This window comes from Poecilia formosa, unplaced genomic scaffold (assembly GCF_000485575.1).
Source record: "Poecilia formosa unplaced genomic scaffold, Poecilia_formosa-5.1.2 Scaffold350, whole genome shotgun sequence".
Lineage (NCBI taxonomy): Eukaryota > Metazoa > Chordata > Actinopteri > Cyprinodontiformes > Poeciliidae > Poecilia > Poecilia formosa.
This window is the reverse complement of record NW_006800289.1, coordinates 324,950-336,639: the sequence shown is the minus strand read 5'-3', so window position 1 is coordinate 336,639 and position 11,690 is coordinate 324,950. Positions and strand designations below refer to the sequence as shown.

Sequence of the window (11,690 nt, the reverse complement as noted above, 5' to 3'; positions counted from 1 at the left end):
TTGTTTGTTTGTTTTCAAACGGACACAGGAAAGATTAGATATTATGAGAGGGAAAAAGTTTTTAGAATGATTTATCACAGTCATTAAATCAGGGGTGTGCACACTACTGAGAGCCACTGCAAATTAGGACTGGAGCCAATGAAGGCAACGTTCAGAGCAGCTAATGAGGATGAAGGATGTTGCTGCGGCAGATGGAGCAACTGTTGCACAGGAAATCTGTGCTCCTCTCATTGATAAGAGACGGATCGGGGATGGAGCTGGGGGTGTCGTTGATCGGGAACCAGCTGTCCGAGTGGACTCATTTGAAGACTGTTTTCCAGCAGAATCGGTTTCGTGGATAAAGTGTGATGTGCAGGATCTTTATGGAAGTGCTCATAATCCTTCTCTAATCCCGTAAGCTCACTTTAACCAGCTTTGAATGATTTGGAAGGGAGTAGATTTAACAACCGGCTGAGGAGGGAAAGTAGTTCTCACTTTCTAAAGAGATGAGTCCGGGATGAGGTAGCAGCCATTGATCTGATGATGGAGGATAACTTAATCTCAGATCCACAATATTTGACACCTTTTATGTCTGAATTTATTTTCTAGACAACTTCTTTGTATTTTAGAGACAGAAACCGTTAAAATCTTAAAATATAACCAGCCTTTCCATTGTTTTCCGATGAAAATATGTCATTTTGATAGCTAACGTAGGAGTTAGATCTCTCCAAAGAAAGAAATCCCATTATACCTTACATAGGTAATGAAGGCCCATCTGGAACTGGAACTCACAACTCTGAAACGTTGTAAAGTGAAAACACAGGAATCTATTGGACGCATTGCAGCTTTTTGGCAATAAGGAAAAAGAGAAGAGTGAGCAGCATGCGTACTGTTCCTGGAAAATCCTCTGCGGAAAACAAGAGATTCATGAAAATGCATTTCTCCTCACCCGCCAAAAACCATCTCTGCTCAAAACTTTTCTCTCCCAGATTCTGAGAAATGAGACCAGAACACAGTTTGAGAGCATAGCAGTTCCCAGCATACAATTTAATTTTCTTTTTTTTTTGCTTTATCTGTCCATTAAGTTAATCCACTGAGGTCCTCAGATTGTATTATTATAACCAATCTGTCCAAACATTTCCTCTGCATGGTGCTTAGTGGCGGTTTCATGTTGTTTTTTCCAAGTGTAGGAGCTAAATGAATGACAGATTGTTCTGTGTATTGGTATTTTTCTTCCCTTCCATCTACGACACGAGCAAGTTTAACTGGCAGTGTCTTTCTGCAACTTAACATTCTGTTGTATGAAAAACATCTGTAGTTTGAAGGGTGTGACTAATTATAAAACATTTGAAAACTTTTGCTTTTGTAGCGCAAGTAAAACCTGGATAGATTATGAGTAGAAGAGTGAGACTTTTAGCTGCTTCCTTTCACTGTAGATGTTTTCTCATATAAAATGCCCTGGCGACAAGGTTCTTGGGAGAAATGGGAAACCACACACATTATGTAGAATTATGGCCATTTACTAAAGTGATTCGAGGTTTTATTAATGTTTCTATTTAGAGCGATTTATTGAGCTGCAGAACAAGACTACAAAAATGTCAGAGCACCATTTATCTTCAGTTTGATGGTTTAGATGCTCAAACTAGGCTGAAGTGATTCTCAATGGCTACTAAACACAGACAGGTTTTACCACTCCTCACTCTTGCACCTACCGCCAATAAAAACCAGCCAGAAACAATTATTCCTGAAAGAAACACACCGACTTAAACACTGGCTGGTTTAAACTCTCAGTCCTCCACTGTGTTGCTCACTTCGTCACCTTTGAAACATCCCCAGTCGCAATTAATCATAAAAACTGATGCACTTGTGTTTAAAGTTTGACAGCTCAATTAAATTTTGAATTGGTTCCTTGCCAATTAGCTATTCCATCAAGCTTTCTGGGACTTTTTAACTGGAGAGCAATGCATGTAGGAGGCAGTTTGGCATCACATTGTTGAAATTAGTGCTAAAATTAATGTGCTCACTGAACATTTCCTCCACTTTTGTGTAGAGTAAAAATTAGGATGTAAAGTTTTTAAAGCTCCTACTTCGGGACAGTCAGTCAAACTGAGAACATCTTGTCATGGTCAAGTTTTCTCTTTGCTTTGTTATTTATTTATTTTTTAAATTACTTTATTTAAAAAAAACCCATCATATCCATCTGCAACATGCATATCCATCTGGTGACATGAAGAGATAAGGAGGTTATTCCAACTATGTCCATTTGTACTTTTCTAGGTTTTTCTCTTTAATTTCATGTCGTCTATCAAATCCCTTTTTTAAATGTGCTTCAGATAAAGGTTTGCATCATATTTGTGAGCAAAACCTGCTAACAAAAAAACCATGGAAGCAGGCTGAACCCGATACAACTCAAATGCAGATCAAAATCTGTCAAAAGTTGCTTGTTCACCTGATTCCAAGCTAATTAGCTTGATTCTTTAGCCTCTTGTGATGTCATCAACCCAAACAAAACCCAATTAGCAGTATTTTACCCAAGTGTGTTTTTTCTTGAAACTGTGGAAATCCTTTCATCGCTATCCAACCAGTGTTATTATTAGCCAGTCTAACAGTTAAAAAATAAATTTACCAGAGAAATAGTATGTTTAAAAAAATTCTAATCATCGCACAGTTTTCTATTTTTAAAGCTGTGCTGTACAGACACAGGAAACAAGAAGCAGATCCATCCACCGCCCTCGTTGTGTGCCCTTGTTCACTCATGATCTAATTAGCATGGCCTTTGTACAACCTGTGTAACCGGGCAACAAAGCAATTATGTGTTAACAGGACTGCCCTGCTTGTTTTACACAAAACATGCTGCTCTCCTTCACCGCTACCTGGACCTGCTGACTTATTTCAGTCAAGAATAAGAAAAAAGAAAAAAAAAAACCTTTCAAAAAATAACTTCCTGATGTAATTTCATGCAACAAGGAGGAAATGATCTGTCATTACAGCAAGGGAATACCCACAGCTCGAATATGGGAGCCCCAGTGCATGTGTTTTCATTTTGGTACCAGATCAGTGGGGATGTAATCTCCAAGAAATGCTCATAATTAAAGACGTCCCATCCACGATTTACAGCAGTGCCTCCAGCAGTGAGTTACACGCTGTTCTTTCACATTTCTAACATCCTGCACCTCCAACTCCTGATATACTACTACATTAAATCCACTTTGTTCCTCTGCTGTCTTTTTATAAATAGTACAGAACACACACACACACGCACACCCACACACGCACACACACTCAGAGAAAGAGAGAAGTGCTCACCGGGCTCAGACAGAGCCAGCACTCCTCGCTCTGGGGCATCCTTACTGATCTCCTCCTCTTCCAGCTGGTACGAATCGAAGCTGTAGCTCTGCACCACGCCGCTCTCCCTGCCCTCCCTCCAGCCTTCCCTCCCCGCGTCCCTCCACCCGGCGATCCCTCGATCCCTCCACCCGTCCCAGTCGTCGGGCGTCTGGGCCGGCACGGGCCTGCGGCGCTCGGCTCCCGCCGAGCCCAGCTCTGGCCTTGAAGAATGCATGGAGACGCGACGCGCTACAGAAGACTCCTCCGGCACCGAGCGGGCTACACGAGCATGGTGCGGACACGACTCCCGGCGACACGCCCCTGGAAGGGATGCAGGAGGCCTTCGGATGACGAAGGATCTGCAGGGAGAAGAAGCAACAGGAGGGTCAAAATAGGAAAACAAGGGGGATCGAGGAGGCAGGTTGGAATGAATGATCAGTCAGAGCTCTGCTGAAAATAACTTGAGTGAATCATTAAAAACACAGTTTGCTTCTGCGTGTGTGTTGATGTGTGAGAGGCATGCTCAATGAGAACGTGACAATGGATGGGTGGCAGGAAGGCTGGTAAGGCGAGACAGTAAACGAAAAAGAAGAACTAAACTAATGATTTAGTTCATCTCAGTTTAAACGAGGGACACACCGATCCACATTTTTCACTTCCGATACCGATACAGATATGTGAGGTTTAGTACTGAGCTGAATTTACTTAAAATGTTTCTTTTTTTAATAGTAGACATAAATGTAATAAAACACAAATGTATTTGATAACTCTGCACCAGTACAGCAAAACTAGATATACCAATATCTTCACAAGCTTGGTCAAATATGTAAAAACACCTTTAATTTGTTCAGTCGGTGCATTTAGGAGTTGAACAGCCAAAGTAAAATAAATAATAAAGAAACTGAAACTGACAAAAACAACAGGATGACTACCTTGGTCAACCTAAAAAAAAAAAAACCTTCTTTCAAATTGTTCAGAAAGTGACTGATGAAGGTTTCTGTCCAAATCCAGAACGATAATTATTTTAATTGTAATTTTTGCAGCATGTTCATTTTTTATAAAAAAAAAAAAAAACATGTCAATTTGCAGCATAAAACTCACCAATTATTGTTTGAATGTAGTACCAAATAATTTCTTCAGATGCTAACGTCAGCGCCGCCGACTACTGGTGCTTTTCTGAGATCATTTTTGTTGTATGCAACAAAGGAGGTGTGCATTCGTGACTGAGTAACAGGTAAATAAAATAGAAAACTAAAAGTTTACTATGTGTGGAAGTGACAAGTAATTGTCATGGTAGCCCCCTGTGGTTTGCCCCCCTGAGCAGAAAGCCGCATTGAAGGTGAAGCTTCACTCTCTCAGGTTAACCGGACATTTTGAAGGATAACCTTGTTGCTCAAAGATAAAACAACCGCTTTGCAAAACATAGATGCTGAAGCTAACAGACAGGTGAGCCTAATCCTTGCCACATCCCCACCTGCCGGCTCACCTCGCATGCCCTGCAGGTGTGATTTCACTTCCGCTTCACACCATGAAACAAGTAGGATTAATTTGGGCCGAATCCTATTTTAAACCTCAAAGAAGAAAAAAAAAAGTGGGATGACGTCAGTAGGTGATGATCTCTGTAAACACTCCCCATGGCTGCGGGCTGAACGCACAGCGTGGTGGGAGAGCGCTGCTGCTGCTGCTGCTGCTGCTGCTGCTGCTGCTGATGATGATGATGATGATGATGATGGGTGACAAAACAAAAGCCCAGCCAGTAAACCCTGGTGTGTGTCAAAGCCATGTTCTGCACAGTTACCATGTCCGGACTAAGGGCGGCGCTCGCGAGCCCCTCAAGGCTGAATCAAAAGCCTCCAGCCTGCGTCCGTAATTGAATTGCAGTAAGTCAATGCTATTTATGCTGCAGCCTCTGATGTGGATGTAAACAGGGGGGTAATAATCTGATTCTACATAAACTGGGATGCGCTTTGAGATAATATATGAGGACTTTCACAGCGTTTTTTTCGTGCGTAAAAAAAAAAAGAAAAGAAAAATCGAATTTACAATTAACCAAAAAGGTGAGAGGAACACAATAGAAGATGATATATATCACCAGCGGATAAAATGAAGTTCTTCCTGTAATAATGACATTAAAAAACCATCAAAATCAAACCAACTACAGAGTCCGGGTCGCTTTTATGAGCCTCTCTCTGTATTTGCGCCGCGTTTTTTCTCTCGCGCGCACAGAAAACAAAAACACTAACAACAGGTTATTATCATTAGCGGGGCCCTTAACCTACCGCGTCTCCCCTTACTGCTGCTTCCCCTTCCGCGGCTCCCAGCAGCGGCTTTTCCACGGAGAGAGGAGCTTCCAGCGGGATGCTGGAGGTGGACTGCGCCGGTCTGGGACCTGGACCTGGACCTGGACCCTGCTCAGCTCAGCCCGTCTCCATCCGAGAACAAGAAGAAGAAGAAAGGAGAGTCCCGGTGCCTTCCTGCACGCGCTCCTAACGCACCATCCAGCGGGAGAGGAGAAAGAAAGGAAGCGCGGATAGATGGAGGGATGGGGGGAGGGAGAGAGAGAGAGGAGGAGGAGGAGGAGGAAGAGGAAGGTGGGGGGTGAATCTCCTCTGGCTGTTCGTGTTTTTCTAATCTTTAGGAAAGCGCTGTTGGAGTCGGAGATGAATACATCCTAATTCATGTTTAACAAGTTGTTTCATGCTCACTGCAATCCGGTTTATTTGGGCTTTGGATGTGAGAGACTCAGCGAGGAGACAAAATCCCTCCAGACTGGATCTGTCCGCTTAAATTAAAACATCCCACGGGACAGCTGCGTGTCGGCAGAATATTTAATGAAAAGCGGATTGTTATCACTAACTTAATTAAAAAACTGAAGTTTACATGAATTCATTTCATACAGATTGGGTTCATTCTGATTGTTTATTTATTTATTCTTTTACAGTCTGGGCCGGACTGTAGAAAAGGCTAACCGGGACCCAGGGCTCCGAGTTTTGGGATGACCAAAGATTCGGGATGTTTTTGTCATGAAGGTGACAAAAAGCATCACACCTTCATTTTAAATATAAAATGATTATCCCAATGAAGTGTGGAGTTTTAACATTGTTACATTTTTATAAATGTAAACAATAATCACACATTAGAAAATTCTGAAGTCATAGTAGATCTTTTTAATCATCTCACATAGGAAGTTTTAAATTTGCATGAAAAATATTCTCTTTTTTTTTCTTTTTTTTTTTGGGGGGGGGGAGGACACCAAACTGTTTCCAGCCCAAGGCCACATATCCTTCTAATCCGGCCCTGCATAAAGTTGATGAAAAACCACAATTCAGTTTCCTGAAAAGCTACAACTTTCCAACACTTTGGAAGGAAACACTTTGGTAGAAACAGGTGTGCAGCTGGAGTCTGTGACAACACACAGAGACATTCATTATGTCGTCATTCAGAGTCTCACCTGAGTTAAGAGAGAAATGATTGGGCTCGCTTGTGATGTGGGTCAAAACCTTCTTTTCACATTGAAATAAATTTCCATCAAGTTTCCGGAATCTGATTCCAGATTTCAAGTTGTTTTGGTTCCAATGTGAAGTTTCTGCTCTCCTGGATTTATTTTTTTTAAACTTTGGGGTGGAACTCAAAGGAATATTGACATGTTGCTTACGTTGTGTTAATGTTCTACTAACTTAAAAACCTTTAAATAAGGTATTGCAAAAACGAAAGGAAGATGAGAGACATCATTAAATCCACTCTGTCATCCTGAACACCTCAGCACAGTCTGACCATCAGCATGTCGCTCTGTTTGACGCAGTAACTCATGCAAAAGGAGTTTGTTACAGGGACGTTTCTTTCAGTAAGCTGACATATCTGGATTTAAAACATTGTCATAATGGCCTTATATAATATTTTATTCTGTTTGTTTGTTAGTTTTTAGAAAATGATTCCTGTGTAAACATGATTAGATGTATGAGATCTGCTGTGCCTATAAAATGGATTATGTAAAATAGGAAAAGCTTTTGCTTTTGGTTGATTTGTTGGATATTTCACAGGAGACTAGTGAAAATGGTGTAGACTGAAAGAGTAGAAATTGTGACGTGAAAATATTTATAATTTTTTAATTGGGTTTATTTAAAAGGGACAGACACACAACATAAATTCAATTGTAGCACTTGTTCCTAGATGGGCTTTTCTAAACTGTATATCTACAAACTGATAGGAAGGAAAATAGTCCTAATAATTTAAAATAGCAAAACATGATATTGACAACATATGCAAAATTACACATATATAGGAAATAAATTTAAAACAAAATGTGGGACATATTTGGGCATTTGTGGGTAAAGGATTTAATAAGCTTTGACTTCTTCCTATTTCTCTTCAAACTGGATATGAAAACTTTGTTTTTATGCTGGATTTATTTTCGTTTTCTTATCTATATGTTGTTTTTCTCTGTTATTTCACTTGTTTGGCATACATAAAGGTTTAATTTCATTTCAGTTCACAATTACAAATTAATTTAATTGTGTCAAGTTAGTTCTATTTTACATTTGTTCACATATGGGCCTGCATAGTTGAAGTTGGTTATGGTGTTTTGAGAATTTTATGTCATCATCTCGGTCAATTCAAACAAAGTTCCAAACAAATCAAAATTTCTCGTGTACTCGACACTCTAATTTACCGTAAAATACCGGATTTGACCGTAAAATCCATTTTACGGTATTTATACGGTGAGATTCTGGCAACCACAGCTGACGGTATTTTACCGTAAATTAGAGACGGTTTTTGTTGTTGTTTTGTTTTTGTTTACAGTGTATCATCTTAAACAAAAATCACATCTAACTCAAAAACTAAAGTCATTAGTTGCAGTGTTGTAGGATTTCGCCTCGTTTCCTTGTCTGACCATTTGATCAGTTTTCTGTCTCCATTTTTTTTTTTTTTTTAGTTATGAGTTACAAGCGCTGCGCTGCCAGACTCACCAACACAATGCTGGCACCATCACCGCCGTGTGACTGACAGTTTTATCAGTTGAGTTCAATATGCTAATGCTTTGTTATTGGCAGGGCTTCCATCATATTTCCCACCCACCGCTGTTGCCACGGAGGAGCCAAGCCTGACGGGAATTAGCTAAATGGCTGCTTGGCTGTCTTGTCAGGTGTACGTGTGCTGTCTGCAAAGCGCAGCAGATCCTGGGAGCTGCTGCTGCTGCACCCTGTGCATAGCGACAAGTCCGAGACTCTGGAGAAAGGGAGCAGGTTTAGTCAAAGTGCTGAATTCGCTTTTCTGCGAAATGACCCGGACAGCGGCTGATCTTTTAAAAAGAACGTTTGTGCAGAAGTTATTGTTTTTGCTGTAGGGTAGGATTCTGTTCATAGCTCCTCATTCTTGTCACATGCGATGCTTTGCAAACTAGAATAAAACCAAATCATAAAGAGATTTTGCAGACTACAAATGAACTGAAAATTATGCAAAATATATCCAGATTAGTTTATATTATTTGCTGCCAGAACCTTAGTTGCAGAGTGCAGTTAGTTTGCACCAAAATATGATTCACTTTCTTCAAACGGCCTTAATGTTTGACATGCTACTTAAAAAAAATACAACTTATATATAACAGGATTATTGGAGGTGGTTCAGTTACATATTTATTTTAAGGTAGATTGACATAAAGTAGAAAGCTTCAACAGCATGAAAAACACAGCTGGGTTTACCAGACGGAGAAGATTAATCAGATAGTAAGATTTATTTTTTCATCTGAATCTAAGGTGGTACAGAAGCTAAAAGTTTCACAAATCTCCAACTGTGTTTCAAATAATCTGTGTTTGGTATTTACTCAACTGAACCCATAGTCAGGTTTCAGTAACCTGAATATCTCAGTTTCTGAACTAAAGATTATCAAAGATTCACAAATCTGTTAGAAAAACAACTTAATAGTCCTTTCATTTAGCCTTGAATCTAAAGCTTTTCATGAGTTACAAGCTTCAAATAAGTGCTAAAAAAACATAAAAACAATCTGCTGCTGAATTTCCCTGTCGCCATGACTCCCTGGGTGGTGAGCCATATCACCCATCTCAACCATCACTGGTGCAAACAACATAAGAGATTGTAGAATAAATCGTAGACTCAGCTGTGCTTCCACATTTCTAGGCAACGCATCATATTTTATTTATATGTAATATGCGTTGGAGAAAACTCAATAATTCATAATAATACACTTTCAGGATGTTCAAATAGTTTATTACATGTTAGTTTCCGCAGAGGATTGAGACTTTCTGCAAAGTTTTAAAAGTTTAATTTGTGCGACAAACAACACAAGGCATCTATTACAGCATCAACTATAGCAACAAACTACTGTCTTTTTCAAGAGGTCATAAATTACTGTATGGCAGTTACATATTTTCAGTTACTAGGCTCAGCGGTGCAGAAGTGATCAACTTTTCGCATCATGGAAAGACTGATGATTGAACAGCTTGGTGATTTAACACCTTAACCCTCCTGTTCGTTTCTGAGGTACAGCAATAATGTTCGTGGGTCAGTTTGACCCGGGGAGTGTTTTATCATGCAACAGTGTCAGAAACCAAAAAATTCCTCCAAAACATTTTTGTATCTGATTATTAACTCCAATACTAACCATTTCAATCAATATTTGTGCAATGATGTTTTTTCATTTCTCAGAAATTAAGGATTAATGACGACAAGTTACTCAATTACTCATTTGGACATAAAAAATTTAATTTACATTTTTTATGTCCACTGAAAAAAACCTAGACACACAAAAAAACAATAATTTCCTTGAAAGTGATCTTTGGAAAAAATTTTTGATATTACATTTTTCTTTTTTTTCAATGGGTGATCTTTATAATTGAACTTGAGACACATATACTGTTCCGGGTCAAATTGACCCATCGATTAAAATCAAGATAAATGAGTCATGCAGAGAGTATTTATGTTTTCCTCCACTTCTACTGAGTGTCAACTCAGTGTGGGTGGAGTTGGCCCACAGGAACGGAAAAGGTTCCCATCAAAAGTTGTATGAACACCTGCTTTCTGGCAGTTCATGGTGAAGTAAAGAGAGTGGAGAGAAAGTGGGCTTGTGTGTGTCTGCGTGTGCATGTGTGTGTGTGGTGTGTGTTTGTGTGCGTGTGGCGAAATATGGTTCATAGCTGCAAGGAAACATATAGAATTGGACATTTTTAATCTTTTTTTGCACTTTAACTTGACTGCCGGGTCAAATTGACTAAAAACAGTATCGATGTAACAAGTAGACGCAGGGGGGGTTACAAATGTGTAAAATGAATAAATTTTCAATTTATATGTAGAGTGCACATATAAATTGCACTCTACATATAGAAAACAAATAGAAAAAGTTTCATGCAAAAAAAATACTTCCAACTATTTAAAAAAAAATTTAAACTTTAAAATGGGTCAATTTGACCCGCAACATAACAGGAGGGTTAAAACTTTAAGGTTTTAAATGTGGAACCTCAGCAACAAATGCTTAAAGTATGGTAATTAAAAATATTTCAAACAAGTAATCTGCTAACGTTGCAGTAAAGCTGATGTTACGGTTCGCATAAGAGAACTGGGCTTCCTTTATTTAGAAATCCTTATTTATCATTTATTTATTGCTCGTCATGAATTTGTGCAGAATCAAATGTGCTCACAGAGGGTTCAATGCACCGTTCCAGTATTTCTGCATTATTGATGTGAATATTATCGCAGACGCGCTCCAACAGAAAATGTATCTGATATGGTGCGTCCTAAAGCTCGGTATCTGAACCATCTTTTTTTTATTTGCTTAAAACAGGGAGAAACATGAGAGGCTTGCTGGCATAGTAATGAATTAACCGCCGATGGCGATTTAATAAACCTCATCTGCTTTACTGGCTGGACTCTGTGGTAAGTGGAGGAGCTGAATAAGTAATGCTAAGATGGATTTTATGTAAGAGGAAGATGGAGCTGAGCCGTCACCCGCTGCTTCCTGCGTTAGAAGATGTTTAGCTGTGGCACGGGTCGGCCATCTTGGTTGTTTTAGGCAGGAAGTGGCTATGTTTAGTGAAGACTGTGCAGCTGAGGAGTGACCTGACTCACACTTTCAAATAATGTGATTGTTTCAAAAGGTTTTACACACAAAAATCTGAAAATGTGGCGTGCAACTGTGTTTAGCAGAGGAAAGTGAACGTCATTAAAGGACTATCCAAGATCGAACAAAGAAAGAAAGAAAGAAAGAAAGAAAGAAAGAAAGAAAGAAAGAAAGAAAGATTTAACAACACATTTATTTTTCAATAACAATACATTTCAGCATTGATTACTTTTCACAAAAACATTGAATTAAAGACTAGCTTTCTATCATCCACAGAGCACACAACATCATTTAAACACCACAAAGATAAAAA

At 39.4% G+C, this 11,690-nt stretch overlaps 1 protein-coding gene across 1 annotated transcript in view; it reads right to left on the bottom strand.

The window, feature by feature from the left end:
- slc29a4a (solute carrier family 29 member 4a) overlaps positions 1 to 5,874 on the bottom strand; it is a 25,231-nt gene extending 19,357 nt beyond the window's left edge. Inside the window, exons 1-2 of the mRNA XM_007574358.2 lie at positions 5,586 to 5,874; positions 3,286 to 3,665 (exon numbers count right to left, since the gene is read on the bottom strand). Of these exons, the coding sequence (XP_007574420.1) occupies positions 3,286 to 3,541 (256 nt within the window). The 5' untranslated portion in view covers positions 3,542 to 3,665; positions 5,586 to 5,874. The remainder of the gene's footprint in view (positions 1 to 3,285; positions 3,666 to 5,585) is intronic.
- Between the last annotated feature and the right edge of the window lie 5,816 nt (positions 5,875 to 11,690).